Source organism: Antrostomus carolinensis, unplaced genomic scaffold (assembly GCF_000700745.2).
Source record: "Antrostomus carolinensis isolate BGI_N321 unplaced genomic scaffold, ASM70074v2 scaffold3640, whole genome shotgun sequence".
Taxonomy (NCBI): domain Eukaryota; kingdom Metazoa; phylum Chordata; class Aves; order Caprimulgiformes; family Caprimulgidae; genus Antrostomus; species Antrostomus carolinensis.
In genome coordinates, this window is record NW_010290409.1 from 1 (window position 1) to 26,833 (window position 26,833).

General features: G+C 39.7%; 1 protein-coding gene across 1 annotated transcript in view; it reads right to left on the reverse strand.

Annotated features, from left to right (window-relative positions):
• Nucleotides 1-6,161: 6,161 nt before the first annotated feature.
• RANBP3 (RAN binding protein 3) overlaps nucleotides 6,162-26,833 on the reverse strand; it is a 37,908-nt gene continuing 17,236 nt past the window's right edge. Inside the window, exons 5-17 of the mRNA XM_029086226.1 lie at nucleotides 24,865-24,936; nucleotides 23,623-23,688; nucleotides 22,031-22,123; nucleotides 20,799-20,902; nucleotides 17,590-17,709; nucleotides 16,831-16,934; nucleotides 14,224-14,302; nucleotides 13,213-13,315; nucleotides 12,246-12,370; nucleotides 10,210-10,330; nucleotides 9,437-9,579; nucleotides 7,385-7,565; nucleotides 6,162-6,463 (exon numbers count right to left, since the gene is read on the reverse strand). Of these exons, the coding sequence (XP_028942059.1) occupies nucleotides 6,420-6,463; nucleotides 7,385-7,565; nucleotides 9,437-9,579; nucleotides 10,210-10,330; nucleotides 12,246-12,370; nucleotides 13,213-13,315; nucleotides 14,224-14,302; nucleotides 16,831-16,934; nucleotides 17,590-17,709; nucleotides 20,799-20,902; nucleotides 22,031-22,123; nucleotides 23,623-23,688; nucleotides 24,865-24,936 (1,355 nt within the window). The 3' untranslated portion in view covers nucleotides 6,162-6,419. The remainder of the gene's footprint in view (nucleotides 6,464-7,384; nucleotides 7,566-9,436; nucleotides 9,580-10,209; nucleotides 10,331-12,245; nucleotides 12,371-13,212; nucleotides 13,316-14,223; nucleotides 14,303-16,830; nucleotides 16,935-17,589; nucleotides 17,710-20,798; nucleotides 20,903-22,030; nucleotides 22,124-23,622; nucleotides 23,689-24,864; nucleotides 24,937-26,833) is intronic.

Consider the following 26,833-nt stretch of genomic DNA (forward strand, 5'->3'; position numbering starts at 1 on the left):
CTGTCCCGGGTCGGCTGTCGCGATCCGGCTGCAGCGCACCCGCAGAAACCCGTTAGCAGAGGAATCGCGTTCGTGTTTCCAGCTCACAGCCAGCCCCTGGCTCTGAAGCTGCTCTCGGGTGTAACCTGAACAGACACCGCCATACCCCCGGCCTCCACGTTTCCAGCGCTGGCTGGGTTGTGCGGGGCTGGGGGCTGTTTCCCTGCGGGGGGGGGGTGGGCTTTTTGGTGTAGTAGCTGTAGCTAAATAGTACTTGGATTACTTGTTACGAATTTTCAAGGACTCTATTCTAGTTCTCTGGGCGTCTCTGTGTACTCCTAACACTTGTTGCTCCATTTTTTCCTTCCAAAATAATAAAGATGTTGTGACACACTCAGCAAACTGAGAACAACTAAAAAAATAAATGCCTGCAATACAGTGTGTCTTAATAAAAACATTCAACAACTCACTCTGGTGCTTTCTCAGTGTCCTCTTCCAGTTAAAATAACAGCCAAAGGGAAAAAGGGTGTAACTGGACTGAGGCTCAGCTCACGCTTTCTCTCTTTGTGAAAAGCTTATTAAATACTTTATTTGCACATTTCCCAATTATGCTGGAGTCCCCCATGACACCCCTTTCCTGGGATAGGAGCTCAGAGCAGCTGGAGGTGGATGGGAGCTGCTCCACCCCGTTATCCCAAGAAAAGAGCTGTTTGTTACCAGTGCTTGGAACTACTCTCCTTCCATGCGGGTCGCTGCTGGAGCCCGGGCAGGAGGGAGGATGAGGATCCGTGGCTCAGACCTGGCCTGGGGACACCAGAGGTTTGCTGCCTTAAGGCAGACAAGTCACCAGAAGACATTGCAAAGCTGTCTGTCTCCAGTGGCAGTTTTGGAATGAGCTGGTACAGGGAGTCACTCCTCCTTGTATCCAGCAGCAGGGCCACTGCCCGGCTTCCTCTGTGCCCCAAAAACGTGGCTTTTCTTACAAATTCAAAACCAAATGCAGTTGAGGGAAGGAAGCCATTTCCAGCTTTAATCCTGCTGCCACGTCCTTTCCAAGCACGTCCAAGGATGTTACAGATGGCAGAACCAGAAAACCTTCCCCGCTATAAACACATGGAAGTCACAGAGTCTTGCATAGAAGACTCTGCACCATTAAGTCATAAAGAGCCTTCTAGGCTTTAAGCAGCTGTCAAAGCCATTCTATTACCTGCAGTGAGCTCATACTGCTCCTTCCACAGACAACCAAAGACACATTCATTATTTGAATCAACTTTTCCTTGTCAATGTACAGCTAACCATCAATAGGCCAACGTGCTTTCTAGCTTTGCCCTGTGAATCCATAAACATTATAAAAGTATTTATGACAAATAACTGGACACTACCAAAGTATTCTCATATCGAAATAAATTGCTTACACATACCAAGAGAGCTAAAATAAGATTATTATTTCTCAAGTTTTTTTTAAATCCAATTTTTTTACTTGATTTTGTGTAACTGCAAATCTAGGAACAGCTCAGTCTGCCAGAGTGGGGAAGGAGTCTTGGTGGGACCAAGACTCTTCCCAACATCCCACAGTCAGGTACAAAGCCCGTGGCTGAAAGACACGTCACTCCGTTTTGTGCAGCTCTTAACTTGCCTTACCTACAGATCAGTCAGCCTCAGGGACTGCCACACCACACTGCTGCTATGGTTTGGTTTTCAAAGCCTGTCCTGAGGCTTCCCAATGCTGCAAGACACTTCCTAGGCAATTAGTGCTCATTAGAGAACTGATGTAACTTATCTTACTATTAACAGGCAAGTTCCAGTGAAAGCAACATATAAATCATTCTAGGTATGTAAAATTGCTCTTAAAACATTCAACTTGACTCCAAATATTTTACTATTAACTGTAGACTATGGCTACAAACCAGTCAGCTAATACAGAAACTAGGAGTTCCCTTAACTGTTAAATGGGGGGAGCGACTCGCCCTCCTGCTACAAGTTGCAAATAACTTGGCTTCCTTCTACCTCTGAAACTTTTTTTTGGAAATGAGGACAGAACCACCCACCAGCAAGTCACATTCAGAACATTTCCCCATCCTCCCCTCTTTTTGTACAGCCTTAGTCAATAGACCTCCTATCTGCTTCTACCTCGGGCTTTGAACCTGCCAAAACAGGAATCACATCTTGTCTGCAAAAGGGACTACAAGTGATCGACTTCCAGTGGTTGATATAAAAAGCTTTTCCCACATGCACAGTTAGTGCAGATTGAGCTTGGCACAGACTGCTCAGATAACAGTTACCAGCAGCAGATGTGCTCCAGCTGAGAGCTGGACTGAAAGCTCCTGGTCTCCTGAAGAGGAGGACATCAAATACTTTCCTGGTCCTAGGTTTCATTAAAAGCTGAAGGGATGGCTGGTTTAATTATACCCCACATTCAATTCACAGATTAGAAAAGACATTCATTGCCAAACCCCAGCACCAGAATTACCAGTGTGTGATGACAAATTCAGCTTTTGTATCTTTAATCCCTTAAAAAGAGGTAGTCAAAAGGGAACTCTCAATGCCATCTTTAAATGAGAGACTTTTATTTACAGACATTATCTTGGAGCATTTCTTTGCAAGATACCTGTAACATAACCTCAGAAACAGGAATTAAAATTGACTTAAAGCATCCAGTTTAGCAATTCTCTTGGCACCTCTGTTGCTCTGTGCTAATCTACACAGGGGGGGGAAATCACCCTAGAAAATTAAAATATTTGGAGGGTATTGTCTGAATTTATCTGCTACCCATATAATGGATTCAGTTTCTAAGAGTTCAGTTTAAGCAAATCAGTGCACAGAAAGACCAAAGAACCAGGGGAGAAAAGCACACAGTGAAAAGTCAGTTTAATGAAATCTTGCATGACAAATTATGGCAATTATCATAATTGGAATTCCTAAAACTAGATAAGATTACGGGGAAACATGGTAAATTTTCAAATATGTAACATGTTTCTAGAAAGGAAATAAACCATTTTCTACACCCACTGGGAGAACAAGAGGCCAGTCAAACTGCAGAGTGGGACGCGTGAGGAACAGTGATTGAACAGCAGCGATAGAACTGACACCTCAGTGACTGGGAACAGGGGGAGTCGGTGGGAGTTTGGGGGTTTTATTCCTGCAGGCCACTAACAATCTGGACACCTGCCCAGCCTAGTTCCAGTGGACTAGTTTATTTAGATCTTTCCTTGCCCTGTCTTCTCTGAGTAGTGCATCACGCACTGGGAACTGGACTACAGAAAGATGTTGTAATTACACATTTTCTTACCTTAATGCTTGTATTTCACGTGGATGTAATTTTATTTTTAATTTTATGGATAAGAGGTTTGCTTCTGGTTTTAGTAACACCACCATTCTTGCAACATTCTGCCCATGAGATGTGCTCAACTTTATTAACCTTTTCAGTTTGTTTTTTTTTTGTTTGCTTGTTTTTACCCTCCCCTGGCCCCATGAGATGTGCTCAACTTTATTCACCTTTTCAGTTTGTTTTTTGTTTGCTTGTTTTTACCCTCCCCTGGAAAATCTGAAAGGCTATGCCCACATCAGTCCGGAGCCACAAGAAGATCTACAGGAATTGTTGACAACAGCTGTATGTTTTGAACAGACCTCAGAGCAAAGATGCAGCAGGAGGGTGGTGAAAGGGGAAGACTGTTGTAAGAAGGCAAACCTTATCATCAGCCTCCCTTGAAACAGCCACTGCCCAGCACAGGGACTACAATGCAGGGCTTGGTGGGGCTTGTTTGCTGATAGAAGTTTTAATGCAGTTTCCACATCTCCTGAGGCAGGGCCTGAACTCAATCTACAGCCAATTCTGTTAGTCAGTGGTTCACACTGGTATTTTCCTCTTCACTATAAACACATATGCAAAGCTTCCAGCTGAAATAAAATTTGTATCAGTAAATAATGGCCAGGTTTTTTTTAGAATGGTGTAGGTGATTGAGTATCACCACTAAACCCCATCAAAGCAAGCACACCGATTCCATTCTTCTGAATCTTCATGCATCATCAATTTTATTTTAGGTAAAACACCTCAAAGGGAGACTGTGCACAGATCTTGTGGAGTTTGGGATCAGGAAATAACACCTGCATCTCGACAAGCAGGCCCTGCTGACCAAGACACCTTATTCATTTTCTTTATGCTGACAACAAGCAGCTTTATGCTGGGAGGTTATTTGAAAATAATAGTTTAAATCTGAGTATTTCAGTGTAAAAAGATCCAAAATGCAGATCAGTTATTTGAAAATACAGCAATTCCCCAGACCTTGTGATGCAGGAAGTCTGCTGGGCTTCTGTGAGTGAGCTGCATGGGAAGGGGTGCATCAACAGGTTTATGCATGATAAAAAAACCCCATAACTTTAAGGAAAAAACCAAAACAAAACACAAAAAGGCATGAACAGACAATCTGGAGAAATCACAAATGCAGTGGCACAGCTAATCATTAGTCCTTTTCACTCCCTGGACCAGTAATCCAAGACATTCCTTCAACGTGCTATCAGGAAAAGCAAAGCACCCCCCTGCCCCAAAAGCTTAAGTCTCCAACAATGGTTAACAACGGACAACGGGGAAATTAAACGTGTTTGACTCCCAGTGAAGAAAAGTGTGTTTCATTAAAATAGAGGCAATAAGGACTGTTTTGCTATTTGAATAATTTCAAAGTTGCTTTCGTGCTACAACCTGGGTTTTAGTTTTCAATTCCTGCTACATTAAATGCTTCCTCCCCTTTAATTTTCTTTTAAAGGGTGCATTTTAGGTCTCCTTAGCCTGCAGGAGAAAGAGCAAGCAAGTGAGAAATTATCTATCAGTACATGATTTCTAAAGGAAATAGAACAGTTTGGGGAATTTATAGGGAAAGTGACCTGGTCACTGTTCTAAGTGACTACCAAATTTCAACTTTGCTGGACAAGAATATACCATATGTTTTAATAACAAAATAAAACTCAGCTTTCACACAAAAGGCCCAAATGATTAGGAAACATCCAAAGTGAGTTATGGTTACAGTAGGAGTAGTTCAGAATTACACACAGGAAAACACATTCTTGCTTTTATTTTGGTGGAACAGAATACAATATCCTTCAGCCCAAACTATTCAAAGCTGGCAATATTACCTTTTTCTTCATGCTGCAGGACTTCAGGAAACCGAACACGGACAGGAAGGGTTAGAAGTTAATTTTCTATTTAAGGCTGTTAATTCAGCAAGATATTTAAAAATGTACTCAACTTTAAGCATGAATAGTTGCATTGACTTCAGTAAGATTATTCACATGTAGTTAAGTCAGGCAAGTGCTTAAATGGCTTGTTGAATCAAGCCATTAAATGAGAGTTGCTTTACTATACAGATTTATTTCATGGCTGACGGAGCTCATTACATGAGCCTATTTTATTCTTCCAAGGGCTAACGGCTGTTTCCTCATCAACTTTTCTGAAGGTGTAACCTGTATGCCTCCTACACTTTACTGTAGCCACAGAAACATATAATTTTCTAAGAAAAATTGTATGGAACATCTATTATATATAGTGGCTTAGCTCTCCCTTAAATAGTAACAGAAAAGAACAGTACAAAACAATAGTTTCACTTTTTCAACACACAAGAGCATCTTATTGAAAAACTAAAATAAAAAAGTATCACCACAATATAAATCCCCAAATAATAATAATGAAATGGGAAGAAAGAAAAGGAGTTAGCAAAACATCCTGTGGACTTTAAAGTCTCTTATTACTGCATTAAAAAAAAAAAAAAGCTTTTCTGGTGAACCACAATGTTTTGTTTCTCTCTGTTTACAAACCCACTAGACAGGGAACAACGGTGTCCACAACCTACGCTGGGATTAAAAGGTAAAAACATAATCTGCCTCGTCTGCAGTCCAAAAAGAGAAAGAACCCCAAAGGGCAGTCAGTGAGTGTAGGAACTGGTGAGGACACAGTTTCCCTGCGCGTGGCAGAAACTCATAAGGGGGAGCAGGGGTTATGAAAGCAGAATTCGAGTTGGAACCGTGTCGGAAAGTTCTATCTCGGAGGCCTGCAAGACATGAACTACTGAAGAAACAGTCAAAAGGTCCCAATGAAAAGCTGTGACAAGCTGTAATGTGCCATTTCAATTACAAGGATGAGGGGAAATATTTGGGGTGTGGTTTTTTTGTTGTTGTGTTTTTGTTGGGGTTTTTTGTTTTTGTTTTTTTTTGGCTCATCAATATGATGAGCTTTCACGTCCCAAACCACATTCAGGTAGTTTCCAAGTCTGCTTTTTTTGTGTGGAATCTACTGATCCAGACCAAAAAACCAAACAAACAGAACAGGGATGCACAGTTCTTAAGTCCTGGAGCCTTCAACACTGCCTGAAATAATAGCTGGCCTGGGGTATCCAGAGGTGCCTGCAAGATGGTGTTCATAGCAGCCTTGCAAGCAGATCGGCTCACATCTGCTATGTGCTGCCAACATTCTGCACGTCACCTTCATCATTAGGACCTGAAACAAACAAAGCAGTTCTTTGTCATAAGAAATATCTTTTGTTTCTTGCCTTAAAATAAGAGAACCAACCTGAGAAGCCTACAGAAGTCTCAGATTGAGGATTTCGATGATATATGAGGAACTGTGGAGTTCTCCCTCCCCCACCGTACTTCTCCAAATTAAGTTCTGCCCACTGCAGAATTTTATGTTCTTGATTGTCTGGTTTGGGGATCCCAGTAGCATCCCAGAGTCTAAAAGCTCAGTTTCCAGCCTCTTCAATCCACTCACTGCTTTTGCTTGTATTCATTCCTTCTTTTTTTATCCCTGCAGTGACTCGGGAAGGAGGACTGGTCTATCAAAGGTGATATGTTCTAGGCCATAGGAAAGCAAAGCACAGATGACTCTCGAGTCAGGAGTACAGAAGCCTTCTTCAAACTGAAGACTAGTGCTTTTTTAAATTATAGTCTCCTCATGTGCAGTGAAATTACTCTCTTTCCATGTCTCTTTGTAAACCTTCTGCTTTCCAAATAGCACTCCACACAAGGGTCAGCCTGGATCCTGCCTGCTGAAAGTCGCCCAAAACAGTTATCTCAAGTTTTAAGTGCAAGCCTTGGCCATGTTGAAGGCAAAAATGAAACTCAAGACCCTTTAAAAATTCTGTAAACAAAAGCTAGAACTTATTGAAGCACAGATAACCTCTGCTAAATGGTGACATGTAACTCAGATGGAAGCAGCACAGGGGCCTTTTTGGAGAAGTAGCAAGAAACTGTTGCATTCAAAAAGGCAATTCATGCAACGAGTCTTGTTCCACAAACACCTGTGAGAAGTGACAGGCCAGAAGTACAGCTATAATACCCCATTACAGAGCAGACAGTCTGCCTTAAAGAATGAGAGAAAAATGTATAGAAAAAAGGAAACTCCACTATCTTTCTTGCTTACCACTTCCAACTGATCCTGAAGGCGCAATGACATCGTCATCACTGTCCTCCTCATTTGATTGCGTTACCTCTGGCTCAGGGACTACATTCTTGACTTCTTGCTCTTGTTCCACTCTACTCCTCAAGGCCAAGATCCGATGGTGTAACGCAGCGTACAACTGCCCTGTATCTTTAGAGCTTGCCTACAGTTTTTTAATATTCAGAAACAAGAAAAAAGTGCAAGGAATTATAACAGAATAAAACACTGCTGTCATAATACACACCAGTCATGCCCAATTTCACAATCTACTTTTCATTTTTCTCATATAAAGTTTTCCAATCTAGGTCAGAATGAGTTGTAGCATACACAGCATGATGCCAGATATACTAAACTCTGATGGTGAGAGTACATTCCTCTCTGCTCAGCACCACCTTCCTCTGGCTAACATCACCAGTATTAGCTGATTTTATACAGCCTTCTTCACCCAGGAGTCACACAGCTTTCCTAACACCCCCCAAAAGCTTATGCTAAAAAGATCTTTAATGGAAAGGTTTGTCCTGCGTTGATTTTTCCAGGTTTGTCAATCACTCAACTTCACATATTGGTTAATCGTAATCAAATCACTTAATTGTTTCATGATGCACTGACGTAAAATCTCAACGTAAGATACAATGAGAAAATCAAAAATGGACATGCAGTCAGGCACGTGATTATTCAATTTTTTAAAAAAAAATGTTTTTCCATTCTTTTATATTGGTCAACTGTTTCACAGGAAAGAATGTGACAACCTGTCCAAGAATATATCTTCTCTACTCTAAGGTTAATGGCCACTTCATGCCTTCAAAAGAATCAATTTTTAAACCTATCGAACTAAGTATTTAGTGGACATTATTTAAAAGGGAACTCTCTTAGAACACTATGAAACACTATATCAATTAAATCCTCTTATTAACTACTGTTACCATTACCCCAAGTTAACTGTAAGGTAACTATCCCAGTTCTCAGATTCTTTAAAAAAACCTGTTTCCATCCTCCTCATCTGTCACTTAAATCTGTCACCTCTGTATCTGCAAAATTCCCCTGCAATGAGCTGTAGTGAATAAATTATTCCACACAAGATACTTTTAATCAATATTAACATCTAGAGTGAATAATCCGATCGCAGATTAACTCAAATTTTTCAAATCTACAAAAATGCTGAGAAAAAAGTTATCCATTAATTTCACTGCTTTTTGTTCACTGATGGATATTCAGTATCATTAAGTTCCACTCTGGGTCTCCAGATACCAGTCCTACAAACAGAATGTCACAAGGGAAGCTGACCAGTTGTCACTGTTCTCCTAGTTTCTGATCCATAAGAACACTTAGTTCTTCAGCAACCCCTGGTGTAGAATCAGTGCAAGTCAAAAGAAGGTGTTCAGACTTCAAGTCTAAGTGCTCTTAGCAGACATTAGACAAAGCCCTTTCTTTCTCTTGCTGTTATCACTATCTCCCAAGTGTTTAACAATTCTAACTGAGATTGCTGTTTCCCCATTTAGCAAGCACAGAAATAACTTTCTCTGTCCTGCTACTACTTGGAATACTCTATATTAAAAGAATATAAAAGTTAAAATGTGTTACCCTTAACTACTAACACAACGCTCTTGACAAATATTTAGTGTTCCAATTCCAATGTACACAGACAATGACAGCTTTCCCATGCTACAAATTCTGGTAGGTCTTAATTTCGATTAAGCTATTACACAGAAATCTATGAAATGCCTATTTCTCTTGATAGTAAAAAATGATTTGCATTAATCTTACACTAGAGTTATAGTCTCAGTAGGTGTGTAACAGATCCCATGACTCCATGGGTCAATACACTGGACAATCTGGTTTCCTAGGGCAGCCTTTTATATGGAATTGCTTCACAACTAGCAAGGCTTTTCAAGCAAAGTCTGCCAAGCTCCTTGTCTTTGGGAAGAGAGTGGTGGTAAAAAGGTAGGGTGCAAAGAAAAATGGGAACTCAACTATAACTTCACAAGCACCAATTGAAGTAGGAAGGTTAAGATGTAACCAAAGAACCATACTCACTGATATAAGAAAAACTTTAACTCCCTGGTCCTCTGTATCCATGGCGGTGATCCGGATACTCTTCTCACTGGCTTTATCAATCTGCATCTGAGCCCAGAGCTTGGTATTTAAGATTAACCTGAGACTCCCCTGAGTCCTCATCACTAAAATGAACATAGAAGATTAGTTAGGTGGAAAAAGACACAACAGGAAGCTCAAAACAGCTTTTTATTGTGTGAATGTTCAGGTCTCTTTACAACAAATATCAAGGGAAAGCCCCTAAAACAGGAATCTTGTCACAATTGCTAATGAGCAGAATGTAGGCTATTAAAGATTATCAGCCATGTCTACAGATATTTAGTCCAAAGTCTTAATACACCAAAACGGAGTGGTTGGATCTGAGCTGATAATCTCCGGCTCATGCACATTCCAGCCAGTCTGAACAATTGTGCAAAGAGACTTCCTCAGCCACAAGCACCCCGGCCTAAAAAGCAAATAGCCCAGATCTGAAGAACGTTACCATAAATTTCTAGTCAGATATTCTAGTGACTAAATACAGCTTGTTTTTATGGGGAACAAAGTAACTCGAACCTTGTTACAACAGGAGGGTATGAAAAGATGCCCTCTTTGGAGGAAATGGTCATAAATTGAAGCAAGAGAAAAGGTCCAAACTGTTTCTTAGTTGCTGTAGTTAAGACATGACTTAAATTGGATGCTGTTGTGTGTCACGGAAGTATCCTATGAAAACAGCACTGACTGTCATCCAGTACCTCATTTCCCCTGACTCCTCTTACCCAGCCGAGACTGTAATGTTCCATCATCTGTCGAGGCCATATCATTGAGTCTCAGAAGTCCTCGACCTCTTTCCACCCAAGACTGAGAGTTTTTATCAAATACAAACAGCTTGCACTGTATCTGTAAGAGAAAATATCTCTATAGCATAGTGGTTGATTGAAGTAATAATATATTTCATATTCAGTCACCTACAGCTGGTAAAAAAAAAAAATCAGATTTCAGATTGGAATTTTAAACTGTTTATAGCTGTGGAAATCCTCTTTTGTAATAAATTCATCAAAATCTGTTGGGTTTCATAAGCTTTTATTAACAGAAGCTATATATTCTTAAAGAATACTTGTGTTCAAGATCAAGTAACAAGAACAATTTTCAGATAAAGTACAAACTTCCACAGAGGAAACTTATTGTGATAAGAGACTGCGTAAGAGTCATCAATAGTCTTAAATTAGTCAATTCTTCTCAAAGTCTTAGATACACTTTGCACCACAGAGTCGTATTTGTTGCTGGGAAGACCCAGCACAACAAAAGCAAAGCAAAATTCTTCCTGTATTAAGGAAGAAAGGATGCACAAATGTTAGCCAATTCATAAAGCCTGACCCACAGAAAGTCATGAATAAACAAGAGGTATTTTTCCTGCCTTCCTGGTTCATAAGTTTAGAAAAATACACCTTTTGTACTTTCTAATGATAGGACTCCTCCTGCTTCCCATAAACACTACCTTTTTCTTGCCCTGAGAAACAGCTCTAGATCCCCCTCTCTAATCCACCTCCATTGTCAGCACTGAGGTGTCATACTTGAAACCATCACCCCTCAAGTTCCTCACACAGGTGCATGCACCAGGTGGAGACTATATTTCCATTTTCATTCCCTCACTGTCTCTCATTTTCTCCACCACAGAACACCTAGCTCCATATATTTCATTTCTGCAATATTAACATAGTTTTGTCTGTACAAATCTCCTTCAGGATTCCAGTGCATGAAATTTCGCAGAAAAAACAAAGAGTAGACCTTAGGCAAGAGGTCTGTGAAGTTACAAAACATCCATGCAGATCAGTCCTCTATTAAGTACACAACTGCTAAAAGTTATGGGTTTCCTAAGTGAAGCAGGACTTATCCCTTCAGTGTCCTGCTTGATTACATGAAGCATCCAGGAGTTTCTGAATTATACAGAAACAGACCAAAACAAGTATTTAAAGACTATTCATGTCTGGTAAAAAGAAGCCCAAGAAGACAAACATTATAGATTGTTTTGCAGGATAATACAAGTGTTACTGATACTCCTTAGTTACTGACACAGTGCATCTGTTTGGTGTCAGAATAGACAAGCTTGTCTGTAAAAGCAAAAAGTAATCCTTAAAAAATAATGCAGTTCAGGTGCTGAGAAACTTAAGATCTGAAGAAAAAACCCTATAATTAGAGAATAAAGAAAGGAGAAAAAATGTAATATACCATCTAGTTTTACATTAAAACCCTGCACATTTTCCTTAAGGACATACTGAAGTTAATAAGCATATTTAAGTTAATAAATAGCTACAATGTTAAATAAATCACGATTAAAATCAGGAAGCCTTAAGTCATGACCGAATGTCCTCCTAAAACATCACTAATTCAGTTAAGTACCTTAAGACAAATTCCTCAGTACTGTTTCATGGTTTCTGCTACACAAGGGACTAGACTGCTGGCATAATAGTACATTCTGAGCTTCAAAAAAATAAATCTTCAGAGGTACAATAATTAAAGAATTTAAAAATATTTAGTTCATTTGAATTTTCCTCAAATAATTGTTTTGGAGAACAAATGCTATTAATTCAGGAAAGTATGCTTAAGATTTGACTGGATGGTCCAAACACTAAAATTTATGCAGAAGGAGGAAATTAAGAAACAACAAAGTAAGAATCTGATAATAAATACCCAAAGTAAAGTAGAGTGGAGACAGAGGATGGCTGAGTTGTAGGGAATCAGGTGGTGGGCAGTCACTGGACATCCATCCAAATCCCCATAAACTCAAAGCTCCTCTACTTTATTGGTTTCTTACCTGCAACACGTTACTTTCAGCTTCCTCCCCAGTAATCACTTCTACCTTCGCTAATAAACACTTCCTTGCTGTTGCTTTAGTATAGGCTGCTGCAGATTCTGCCAGCGATTCTGAAATATTATTAGCTGAACAACATTTTGAAAGTTTGAGAATGATTAGTATATAATTATGTAAGATTTATAAAGGTCTCATGAGTATTTTGAGAAATAAAGTACAAAAAGACAGACATTAATAGAAACAGGACTGAAGTTAGTGTTTTAAGATTTGTTTTAAAAGCACAAAGACACAAGTGACAAGAGGTAAGTTACCAAAAACTTTTGTCCCTGCATACATTATTTCAAAACCTTTGCTAACATCCCCAGCAGTACTGGTACTGCTACCAGCTACATAGTTGTGCCAACACATGTACAGCACAATTCATTTTCCACCTGTATTTTGGCTTGTTAGCAGCTTGCTGGAGAAAACCCACAGCTCCCAAAATTTCCAGCAAATCTTGCCAATCTGAAGAGCCACAGAAATCTAGAATTCAGCAAACAGTTCTTGGTTCAAGCAACACATTTAGTGCATCTGCTCAATACAACATACATTTGACTCAGACATTCAGCCACTGGAAGTAAAATAGAATTGTTAAAAAACAGTTTGCCACATTTCTTCTACACTTTGTAGGTCCAAGTACCTGCTCTGTTAATTCCTTTTACTTTAATTCTGCTGAAGATATTCCCAATACCACAGAATGACCATGAAAAAGACAGTGTAGCCTGTCTGTGGTTAATATTAAAGACAAAAGGACAAGAGAATCTGTAACATCCAGCATGTCACCTCCCCCCCCGAGCCTCTATCTTTGGTTACAGGAGACAGCAAAGGCAACATAAAAATATTATTTTTTTATAAAGTATGGGATATTGAAAAATGCAATCATTTAAACAAGGATTAACTACCATTCCTAAAAGAATATTTTGTTTTTCACCTTTCTCTGGTGTGGCTTCCTGAGAAGATGATTCAGACCCAGACTCTGTAGCAGCATTTTCCTTATTACTCTCTGTACTGCCTTCATTCGATTTTGGTGGACTCTATCACAAAAAGAAGAGGAGGTAAACAGAAGAGAGAACACATACATTAATTTTGCAGAACAAGACTAGTGATTAATTACTGAGGGAAGTCTTAGTGTTTATAAATCACACAGCAAAAGAAGAATCCCACGGATGACATGCTTTCACAGTAAAAGCTATCCTACTACCCCTGCCAAGGAACTGAATGGAGCACGACCTGAAAACCAGTTCAAATTATTTTCTCCTGAACTGAAACCAAATTTCAACTCTTATTTTGAAGTTATGTTCAACAAAGCAAACCAAATTCAGCTACAGTTCAACTCAAAGGCACACCTGACAATCTCTTGCTTGGTGGTCAGACAGGTATGGATGCACAGCATTAAACGCTTCCCTTTTGTACCAGCATGGCAATAAACGCAACAGCAGGAACCAGTGAGGCACTACAAGTTATTCCTTCAGCTGGTACACAGTAAACAGAATTTCCTGAATTGTACCTCAATACTGAGGCATCTGCCTTACTGCTGGACTTGAAATCCCATCCCTGGGAGAGTCCTGTACCTAAACTTTTCTCAATTTGGAGGACAGCAAACATCAAACACTCACAAATACTTATACTGAAGAAGCCATTTAAAGAAGCAACCTGTGCCATGAAATGCTTGGACTTGAGAGCCATATGCACTGCAGAGAGGGCACTCAATCTCCTGACACTGGTAGAGCTTGGCAGGGCAATCCTGGAGAGCACTGCTGCCGCAGACAATAGCTCATAATGAAACCCTGACGCTACACTCAAAATCTGTTACCTACAAGGGAAACCCCTGAAAGAAAACCATGCTCCAGTGACAAATATAATTCCAGGTTCTCAAAATTCCTGACTGAGCATCCATAATGCAAGTTACTCACAAAATTACATTTCATACACAGATACTCACTAGGACTCGCTCACTCATGTTCTGTCCAAATACAAACTTGTTGCTAGACGCATCTGCACTGTTCGTAGAGTTCTCTACACTGAAAAAAAACAAACCAGGTTTTATAAGTCAGGAAAATATCTGTTTGTCTTCTACTGAAAATTCCTCAAAAAGTGAGCAACTGTCACTGGCTTTAAAAATTACGCACTGGTTGACACAAACATAAGCAGAAATTAATTCAACTTTGTAACATGAGAGCACATACTGGTTTTGCAGAATAAGAATTTTCTCAGAATGATGGCAAATTATTTTGTCATTGTAAATATCTTCCCTTTAGATATCTAATTACATACTAAGAAATGCTGAATGCCAGGTGAGGGCTTACTGTTTAATCATGACATGCTTTAAAAAACAAACAAACAAAAATCCAACAGTATTCTACATGCACAAATTTGAGCCACTACACATTTTTAGGCCAGTTTTCTCAGAAAGGGAAAGAACTGAAACAAAAACACTTGCAATATCATAACTGAAGCAAAGGTAGCAGGGATAAGCAATGCATTTTAGTAAACTAGCTACAATGGCTGCAATGCTACAGCCTCCCCAAGAAGTTTCACAATCAAATCTCAGCCCTCACATCTTCCTGATAGAGTAAGCATCCTCCTCCCACGTGGCACTTTTATTAACAAATTTTAAATCTTATTTAGGAAGGACAAAAGTTTTACTGTTTTACAGACTCAAAAACTTAACAGGTCATTGTTCATCTGCCTTCCCTTCAGATCAACTCGCTTACTAAGTGAGCATGCAGAATGCAGACCACTTGGAATCAAGCCTACGTGCATTTCACTAAGTTTGGAAAACAGGGGCACAAGTCACTACACAATTCAAGCAGCACCAAACAAACCTTTAAATTGTGCACGTAGAAGCTGCTACTTCTGAATAAGGAGATTCAAAGAACAGAAAATTCTCCAGGGAAGAAAAGTTTTGCCAACTAAGGGAATGAAATACCACAGTTCTGAGCTCCAAATGCCAACTGGGAGCTCAGTGTGACCTACTGATATCTGCCATGTGACTGTGGCACATGTTACAATTTTTACAGGACCTGGCCGTGTGTTACTCAAAGGGAGGAGTTTTCCTTTTACTGCTGACTGCCATAATGTCTTGCCATCTCAGCTAGACGCGAGAGCTGACTCCACTTAGAGACACTTTTTTTTTTTTAAGGGCAAACCCAAAACTAGGTTTCTGCCAATTGACCTACCACAAATAAATCCTCCCAAAGACTCAGCTGAAGTATGGCAGTGGATGTCATATGAGCTGAAAGATGCAAACAAGTATTCCAGTATTTGAAGCCCACATATCAGAAGTTATTGTCTGGCAAATCTGATTTATAAAATCTGACAGTGTCTTTGGAAAGGCATCGACCTGGCATCCACAGTGCCACTCTGGTGTTCTCTGCCTCTCCCGTGCATCACTGGAAAAGCTCAACGTCAAGAAGGATTAAGACTGCAAACCTGCCTAGTGCCTACTTTGTGGTGAACATCAGGGTCTTAAAAATGAAGACTATAAGGACAAGGCAAGCACAGCTTGGTGATTTTCCTACAATTATTTCACAGCCTCAAACAATCTGCAGGTCAGGCTCTTGCAGGAGCAGAGGTGTTGCTCTACTCTATTGCTCTCAGTGGGATTTTCCCCCCATGCTTTTCCAGCTATTACTCAAATTCACAGCTCTGTGTAGTAAGAAATTATAGAATCATAGAATGGTTTGGATTGGAAGGGACCTTAAAGATCATCTAGTTCCAACCCCCCTGCCAGCAGCAGGGACACCTTCCACTAGATCAGTTTGCTCAAAGCCTCATCCAGCCTGGCCTTAAACACTTCCAGGGAGGGGGCATCCACAACTTCCTTGGGCAACCTGTTCCATTATCTTCTGTCTTCTACTCTTTCTGTAATATTACTTGATTTTTTTTTTTTACCACTACTGAGCTAACATTTTCAGAGACATATCAACATCTTAGCTATAAGCAAAGGCTGTCAGTTCAGAGTTTATCAGTGTACATACAGAATTAGCAGAGTTTTCTCCTGGCTGCCTCACTTATATGTAAGTACATCAAATTTCTTCTGATGCTATCATCTAATCAGAAATTTCTCTCAAAGACCTCTCACAGGGAGGTTCCTGCTTATTCATACTGGCCCTCTATATAGCCCTGAAAAGCTTATTAGCATGAACAAATAACTTGGTTTTTTTAAACTATTCTTCCCTTTATCGGCATCATACATGAAACACGCTGAACAACAAATGCAACATAGATCTCTACAGGATCCTACTGGCAGCTCCAGTTTATTTCATCACTATTTCTTTCTAATTGTTCATGAGAAGACTTCTCTCATCTTATGCTTATTAGTTTTCTGAAGAGGTTTTGGTGAGGACCTGGTCAGGTAAATGGTGTCAAGTGCATCTCCCTTAACCAGATGATTGAGGATTCCCCCAGATCTGAAGTTGGCCACCTCATTCTTTAGAAGCCCGGGCTCCCACTGACCCACTATAAGCCCTGCATCCAATAAAGAACAGAATCACAAGGAATTTTGAACACAGAATAAGCAACACTGTCCTATAGTCTGTAGTCTCACCTGGAACTGATGTACTGTAGAAAATAATTTGTTGCAGAAGGTACGTCTGATGTAGGAAGGCCAGTGTTCTGCACATCGGCAGTTTCATCGCTTTCATCTCCTAGCTATAAAAAGAACAAGTATATATTGACAGTCTTAACAACTGATCACAAAATTTTCAGCTCCTTCTTTCCCAAGATAAAGTTCCATCCACAAACACTTTCTACAATAAAACCATCTAAGCCTGCATCCCAGTATCACACTTCCTTTTGTTACGTTAGTAAACCTGCACAAACCTGTCTTCAACAGGAGGTACCAACAATCAATTACTTGATGCACAGGTTTGAACCCAGGCTGCCTTATTTTAATTTTCTCATATTTTCTGTGAAGTCTTGGTTGCATGGGAGCATCTTAGGAACACATTTCAACTTAATCCTGACCCAAAATATAAAAGAAAACATTACATTGCACTGAGCTTTAGATGTTACCTATGACTGCAGTAGATGTGTTTACTTTTGAAAAAGCTTCTTATACTACTAAATAGTATTAATTATTTTTTTTAATCTCTGGAAGACCAGTTTTACTAAACAGGCAATCAAACTGTGTTCACAGCTTCTAACTTTGCACATATACATGGAGATTTTAAACCTGTTATATAGTGGCTTCAAAGTACTTCATAAACTGTGTGTAAAGCTCATGCCAACAAGTGATCTGTTCCACTGCTGCTTATCCTCACTTAAATATATCAACTCTTAGTCACGGTAACAGAGATGTGCTTACCTTAACTCTATCTCTTAAGTTTTGGCCAAATACAAATGCTTGCTGTGCATTTAGTTCTGCCTTCTCACAGCTGTCCTCATCCGAAGTACTGTTGGACTCTTTTTTCTGACATTCTCCTGCCTAAAGAAAAGACATTGAAAACTTTTGCCTAGGTAAATGAGTTTCTTTAAACAAAAAACACATTATGATACGGTGAGTCACACAGTCTTTTCCAATGACAAGCCAATAACATCTCCAGGGCTACAAGGCAAATACTGCAATTAAAAAAAGAAAAATCCTCTGTGGTTGTTTAGAACATCTTTCTTAACAAATCACAGAACAGTTAAGGTTCAAGGTGATCTGTAACAATCTCATGGTCCAAACCATGCTCAAAGCAGCATCAACTTCAAAATCACGCTAGGCTACCTGAAACCTTGTACAGTCATGTCTCAAAAAATCCAAGTATGGCAGCTTTACAGTTTGGTAGCCTGGTTCAATGTTCAGCTGCAATAAATATGATCATTCTGTCCTAACACCCAACTGGAATCCCCCTTCCCCACAATGGCAGCCTCTCATTTGTTTGGTAGGCACTTCCAAGTCTCATTCTCTCTTGCTACGGCCCACACTGACAGCTGAGAACTGTCAGTGGTGGGCTGTAGCAAAAGAGCAACTCAATTCCCTCTCCTCTAGTCCAAGCACAACACACTCATCTTTTTCACTATCTGATCAGACATCGTGTGCTCCAGCCACTGGTCACCTCGGTGGTTTGTAAATGTCTTTCATGTACTGACAAGCCCCAAACTATATGTGATACTCCTGATGCCACCCACCAGTGGCAAGTAAAGGGGAACAATAACTTTTCTGAACCTAATGGCTGCTGTGTTCGTAAAGCAGCCCAGTATGTTGTCTTAATCAACAAAAGGACACAACACTGCTCCTTCGTGTTCAACTTGTTCATCACTGTTGCACAGAACCTCAAGGTTCATGAGCCTTTTGTCCTGCTAAGGACTTCCTTCTGTTCTGCACCTCTGCAGCCTTCTTTCCCTTAATGTCTCTGTAACCTTTCACTGCAGCTGCCATGGCAGTTTTCCACAGCACCTGACACCGTATTTTCACCTATTATTCTCATACTATAGTTCTCATCCCATTATACTCAGAGCCTTGCACCTGCAAACCCTTATAGTGGTGTTGGAAGCAACTGCAACCAGCATGGCAATCACCCCTTCCCTCCTCTCTCCTGATTTCCTACCCTGTAGCTTTTGATTTACACCAGAAAACCCAACAATACACATGCACAAAGCCCAACAGCTGATCAGTGCACAGCAGCTGCCCCTCAAAGCATGTTTCAATCAGCATTAACAGCATCACAACCAGAAAAAAACCAAACAAGCCAAAACAGTAGGAAGTTTGAGCATACCCTGATGAAAACATCATTACTATAGGAAGAGTATTATGGGGTACCGCCTGCTCCACTGGAGAGGATGCCCAGGTGGAAGTGCCTGTCTAGGGAGCCCCTGTCACTTGTCTTCCTGGCTGGCCCATGGGAAGTTTTCTCTTTTCTTTCCCCTTTTGCTCTCCCCTCCTCCAAAATAAAGTAACTGTCACCCTTAGCAGTAATACTGTCAACTACAGACCCTGCTAATAAAGACTGTATATGAAAACTTGTCTCAACATCCTTCAGGTAACACCAGGACCTCCAAGCACTTGTCTGCATAGCTGCTTTCTAGCCAGTCACTCTTCAGTCCTCGTGACATGGGTTATCTCACTCCAGGTACAATTTACTTTTTGCTACTTAATTACAGCAGTAGTCTTTCACTAAACCTTAAAAAGCCACTGAAGTCATTCTACGTAGATATTCAGATTTCAAAACTGAGACTTGAATTTCAAGTAAACTTTTGCAGTCTCTTGCATTGTTAACAATACTACTTCTATGCTCAACACAGCATCAAAAAGCAACCTACTGTCTAATGGAGCTACTAAAAAACCTCCCAACCTAAAACCACACCCAAAACCCACACACCCTCAAAATCCCCAAACATCTTCCTCATGCTCTCAGTCAATATGTCTTAGGATGCCAACAGTCACCTTAATACCTGCAGGAAGGAAATGGCTGGACTCATTTTGCACAGAATAGGGAAGACACTATTTCATTACTTTCCTTTCAAGATACTGAATAAACAACTTTTATTGTTTTTTAAGTGCAACTTTAATGCACTTAAATCCCTTTTCCTCCAGCTGAAGCTTTTCAGCCCCTCATTACCTGCACTCTCCCTCCACCATTTCCTGCAGGGAATGTATTTACTGCCTCTGAGTTTTTACCCACTATCAGCTTCTGTCTCTAAGCTCCTTTATGTGTTACCCATTCACTTCAGGTGCCTGTATGCTTTCCATCCTCACATTTCCCAACACCATTCCACATTCAGTTGTTAGAAATCAGGACACCACCAGTAAAGCCATCATCCATGGAATGGGGATCATTTTTTCCTAGGCAGCCTGAGAAGGAAGACTAAACACATGCAACAAACTGCTCAGTTCACCCAGCTCAAAACCAAAGCCTTTTCAGATAGGAGAGGGAATTCAATACATGCTTCCTAGTCTCTGGCCTGACAGGAGCACCAGTCAGATTTGGTGACAGCCACTGGAGGAGACAACTTCTTTTCCCCCCCCTCATAGAAGACAATTCCCTACTCTCCTGACCCACTCCCAACACACAGTGTGAGAGAGAAGCCTGCAGGAGGAAGATTTATTTCTTCACGCAACCTCATCAGATCAAAAAGCAGTATTTTGACTATCAGTCCACTGAACAGAGACATCCAAATTACAGGAATTTAATGTTTATAGTAGGAATGGCATCACTCACACAGCAGTAAGATTTTACAGCAAGACTAGAAATAAAGTTAGAAGGACTAAAAGGAACCAGTGAGAGTAGTAGCAGAACTGAGCAATTTTTATATATATTTTGTGAGGGTAAATAGGTATGAAAAACCATCCTAAGTTGTAGATTCAGTATATCTTTGTAACAGTTCTTGAGTTAAAGATAAACAGAGAATACTATTGGGACAGTATAAAATCTACCACAACACCTGAAGTGTCCTACCACAGTATGGACAGCTAAGGGGGCTATCACTGATCAAACTGCACTCACATTACTAAACAAACAGACTCTGTTCAGAGAATACTATTTTAAAGTTTGTCACCTTAAGTGTCCTTCCAGTCCTTCCCCAACTCACCTTGTCTTCAGAGTCAGAACTTTTCAGTGTTGCATTACTTAGCGATTCCGATGTGGCTGCAGAATCTGGTGGGATATTTACACCATTGGTGCCACTGCTGAGAACTGTGATAAGGAATGAGAATGACATAAGTTCTCTAGGTATTTAGATTGTTCTAAAAGTAGTAAGTTTTCTACAGCAAACTGCATGCTGTTTTCTTGTTTAAGTCCATGAAGCATTGCAATGTAAACTACAGAGTTCCCACAGTATTTTGCAAGAGACAGGAGGACCACAATTCAGCAATTCTTAGCAGAATCAAAATTCCAAATGCAGAAAATCAAGTCATCAAAAAGTCACTTATTCTATACAAACATTGCAGGGACTTCAACACATACAACTTCAAGCAACCACCCTGCTCCAATCTAATCCTGCTCACAGCCCGTAGGGCTTCTCTTTGGACTGATCTTACACACTGAACTCCCTCTGAAAATTTGTACGCCAATATTAAGCCCTCTGTAAAGTCCAATCTGTGCCAACAGGCATGCCAAGAAATCAAGCTAGAAATATTTGGTTCTATGCAAGATTCAGCATTAACTGAGGTTACCTCTGTTTCAGTTCAACTGAACTTCCAAATAACAAGAGGTGAGAGGCTGGGGAAACATAGCAGTTTAGGAGACATGGACACCTTGAACAGTTTTTTTGTTTTAACTTCCAATTTTCAGTCATGTCTGTTTCTATTAGTGATACCAAATTCTGTAACAATACAAGAAGCATAATATACATGACCTAACTCAGAATTAAGTGTATCTCAAAGTCTCAACTCCAAAATGGTCCCCAAGCCTAGAGGCAGCTCCTAGTGATTCAGGCATTTGACATCCCTGTGCAGCTAGCTGAGTCTACCACTACTGTTCAACTGCTCAGCAGGAGCTTATTACACCACGGTCAATGCTGTCATTTGAGATTGCCAATCCACACCCTTCAAAGTCTGTTTATTCCAAAAACTAAGATGGACTACAGCTGGACTACAGCAAGGCTGGAGGCCTGGCAATGTCAGACAGTCACCCTACACAAAAACTGAAGGTTCGACTGCGTTATGCCTCACAGACACACTTAACATTTAAGATATTCCTTATCTGAAAGGAGAAACCTAGAAAAAAAGGTGGATGCTGAGTAAAAACAAACCACTACATTACACAGGTATTTTATTTTTGTTGTCCCTCCATGATATTCTAGAAAGCAAAAGTATTATTTACCCATCTGTGAGAAAGCTTTTGGCTGTGGCGCCTGTAATACTGCTGGACGTAGCACACTTCGCTGCTGTTCCTTCGGTTTCTGGCTAGGGAGACCTGCAAGCACAAAGTTTTTTCAAAAGTTATAAAGGTTTGAAGTTGAAAAATTCAACCTCTTCATCTTCTCTGTAACTGCTTCCAACAGAACATACAATGGAAAACCAGACATTTTAAATGCTTCCACCCTCTTCTTTCCCATCCCTCACAGCTTCAAAATAGAATTAGTCACAAATAGAGAAGACAATCTCCTAGCCTTAAAATGCTCCTTTAAAATATATTCTCTACCTTATCCAGGAAAGCATAGAAGGAGAGTTTATGACAATGAACTCTGAAATAAAAGTCAAAATGTAAGAGAAATGAACAGTACACAAGCAATCCTATATTCAGACATTTTATTCAACTACAGATTCCAAGTTTTCTTTCTCCTTCCAGTGAAGTCATTTCCAGATAAAAATACAATCAAATGTATTGATAGTGTAATAATCTTACACGCTGTTTCGTTTAACAACCTTCTGGCTTTTTGAATTAACCTAGCCTCCTTGCTTTGCTATAGTAAGATACACAGCACAACAACTCTCTAATTCTGCTCTGATTCAAAAAGCCAACTAGCCTTAAACCATGTAATTAAGAAAAATCCCATCTGAACATCGACTCTGGAAGGCTATGGCAATCCCAGAGGGTTTGGTTTTCTTCACTGAACAAAATAAACTCTTGATCCAGTAAAATACTGCAACAGAAGTTACTCATAGCAACTCAGATGAATATTTTGCAACTAGTTCAGGCCACCCATACTCAAAGGACATGACAACCACCGAACGTAACACCTATCTTAAGTTCAAAGGTTCAGGTCAGCTCAAAAAAACTTTTTTTTTTTTTTTTAAATTTACTACTCTTCCAGCAAACAAAATAAACAACTTCCATATATAGATAACAAATAATAACTTCCATTACCAAAATAGTTTTGTTTTTTTCTCCAACTGCAAAGGAGCTGTAATATTAAACGTCTTTCCCACACTGGTTAGGTCTACATCAGCAAACAGGAAACTCAAGAGTCAAACCATACAGCCAAGCTGTAGAGCAGCACAGGCAGGATCAAGGACCCAACATCCACACTACCATCAAAAGCCAAGGGAGAGAAGGGAGTGGGGAGTGAACAACATTTCAGACTCGGCTCCAGCCTGGTCCCAGACTGAGTGCTCATTCACGGCTGGAACTCAGTCAGTGCACTCCTGGAGCACCCCTTTTGTTCCTGTTTGCTACCAAAGGAACTGAGTTCATGGAGTCTACAACTACTGTAAGAACTGAATCAAAGCATGCTAAGCAGAGACAACTGGGAGATACATTTCAGAAACACATGACAGATCCAAGCCAAAATTTGGATGTGTCTGTACACATCACACAGTGGATACGGGCATAACCTCTCTGGAGATACAAGATTTTTTCCTGCATAAACACAGGTATTGCCACCTTCCAGTTACAACAGTAGTTTGAGGAAACTCCTAAATAAATAAAATGTGCTGGTTTCTTTGTACTGCTGCAGAAAACACTAAACTCACCTGCACTAGGTGCCTGACCATGGATAAGTATTGGTGGCTTCAGCCGGAATCCACTGCTCTTTTCCTCTAGAAGCAAAACACAAAGTTACAAGGACATAGCTGGAACACACTACCTACGTTCATTCAGTCAGAAAATTCTTCATGCTTTCCCCACTGTAACAACCCACAAGTTTTAAATATCCAAAGTCACAAAAGGAGATTTCCAAAGAACAAATTCCCTTTTCCCAGAAGTCTGAATTTCCAGTGATCATCACAGCAAATATACAAAGGCAGAAACACAAGTTGTTGCAAGAGAAAAAAAAATAAATTGGAGAAACATGAAAGACCATTTTCACAACAGAGATGGAGTTCCTTCTGTGAAGGACTTAATAGAGGTTTTAAGTGAGAATCTAACTAAAGAAAGGACAATCAAAAGTACAACTGAACATGACAGCTGCTATCAAGCACCCAACTGTTAATTATCATAAATTAAATTGCTTAATATTAGTTCCTTGTAATTCCATTAGTTGTTATCTTATGCTTTCATAATACAAAGGTAAAAGAAACTCCTTTGCTTGTACTCATTACAGTTAAGGCTTTTAGATAAAATACCAAAATATCAAAAAATAATATTCACAAATCCACAGCTATTACAAATTGAGATCCTAAGAACTTAGAAGGTAAGATTCTAAAATGTTTCCTTTTAGAAGCATAATGGCCATGCTCAAAATAAGACAACTTGGCACTTTACCATCCTACTGTACTTCATAATTCTCAGGCCATTTAAGCATTAGAGAACAATGTGCTATACAGCGATACCAACACAACCAAACCACAAAACAAGGGTGGTTAACAAAATAAGTGGTACTGTCAACAGTAGGTCCACAGGTCATGGTTGAAAATCATCATGACCACAGATTGTGGTTGATTTGATTTTCAATATCAAAAAAAGAGTATCCAAAGTAGAGAAATGAAAACTTCCCTTAAGTTTCATCTTGATCTGAACAGGTGGGCAGAGTCATACCACAATCTTCCACCACCACTCCCAAAGCATTTAAGAATTTTTATATTTGTTATTTTAATTTCCTCCAGCATGCATGAAATCAAGCAATGAAGTGAGCAAGAGTACAGCTGTAAGATCAGAACCATCACCACTTCCATTCTCCTAGTTAAGAGTCTTATTTCTGAAGTATCAGAGTAGTTTGGAGTGCAACAGATGGACATCAGTTTGCTGAGAAAAAGCAGAAAAATGAGGAAGCCCACCTGGTTCTGAGTCAGAATTGCCTGTGGAGGGTTCACAGAAGCTTGATGGCATAAAGACGTTGTTCTTTGTTACTGCAGTCAAGGAAAAAGAAAAATAAAGTTGTGCATATTGTTCTTAATTACAAACTCCGTTCCCAGACATATAGAGGCTGCAAACTGAAAATAATTTTTCTAGTTGTTTTATTTTAGGTTTTTCTTTCTTCTAAACTAAAACAGTATTATAACCAGAGAAGTAAACATGACATTGTCCATAAAAACCCCTTAGTTTATCCTGAAACACAGAAAGAGCAAAGTTCAATTACTCTGGAGGGAAGATAAACACAGGATTCTCAGTGTGAATTTTATCTGAACTAGGAATTAAAAGTGATGTTAGAACATACAATATCATTATAAAATATAAATAATATTTATTTATTTCTGCAGAGAGAACAGAAACAAGTGTTAATGCCAGCTAAATAGCAGAAGCCAACACCTGGGCTCCTCAAAAAGGCTTAAGAGTGACAGCACAGTTTGCACTAAGAGTTCAGCACCTTACATTTGAACTGTCCTGCAAGGACAAAATTTCTACAGAAACAGAGGAGAGCACTTCATAATATTTGCAGGTGTCACACAGGAGCATAACAGTCAACAAAAGAGCACAAAATGTTTGAAAGGAACAGACAAAGGACAGTGTTTCTTTTCCATCCTTTGCTGGGACATAGAGAAGTAATGAGTTTGGTCAAGGCCCTGCTCAGTAGTTGAATTATTTTTAGTTTTGTATAAAGAAACACAGACAACGCAGTTTATGACATGATGATCAGAGGAGGCAGATGTATCAAGAGTCACAAGGCAACGATAGTAGGCTGTGGTTTTTTTATCTTCAACAGATCATCTAGCATGAGGTGAAGTATGACAATATTTACCAGCTCTTTTAGCTATTATGAGGCTGTAGGAAAAGCTTAAGTATGTTGAAAGGAGAAAGGAAGCCCATCTCTGAACACCGTTATACTAAAAGATACAGCACTTGCCTTTTGCACTTAAGTTTCAGATTTATTTTTTTTTCCCCTTTCTTCTTTCTTTTAATCCCATATTCTCTCTTTTTTATTATGGTCTGCCTTAATCTTAAAGATGATGCAGGTTTCATATACGCAAAATTTCCCTACCCTTGAAAGAAACATAACCACACAAAAAATTTGAAAGGTTTGTAAAGTCAAAGATTTCACAATGACCAAGGTCATCGAATACCATCAGCAATATTCAAAGCTGCCTTTATGGAAGTTGCAATTCCAATCAAAACTGTCACTGTTTGACACCACCACACATCTGAAGAGAACAAAGGAGTCAAACAGGGAATAAATAACCATATCCAGTCAAAATGCATCAGCCAAGCAGATGTTTGAGAAAGTATGCTGGACTCCTGAAACATCCAGTGCTTAACCACAAAATAGCCAAATAAATTGTTTTCCTCCACTTCTTAAAAAAATGTTAGCATTAAGCAAAGTCTGAGATATTGAGAGTCTAATCTCAAAAAGTAAAGGAATTACAGACTGGGAGAGTTAGAGATTATAATGAACCTAGGAATATAAAGTCCACTAAATAAGGAAGTTCCCAACAGGTTAAACAGATTCTGTTTTCCTAACAGAAAATCTACAGACAAAAAAGCCCCATTTGTTATTTTTGTGCAGTGTTCTTTTACCAGGAGTGATCAGCCAGCAGCAACACTGGTCCCCTGAACTGTACTCGATTAACAGGACTGTACCTGGAAACCTCCTAAGCTGCACACCAGAAAAATCCAGCTCTTAAGAAGGGGATCTTCCTCTGACTAGCACTGGTGGCATGAAATGATACTGTGCCTATAAAATATCAGCAACTGCATTTTAAATTCCACAGTCACTTATTTCTTTAAATTAAAAGCAAAATAACTATGTTTTCATCTTTTAGTCACATTTCCCAAGTGTACTGTACGTTAGAGGAATATTTTGTACTGTTC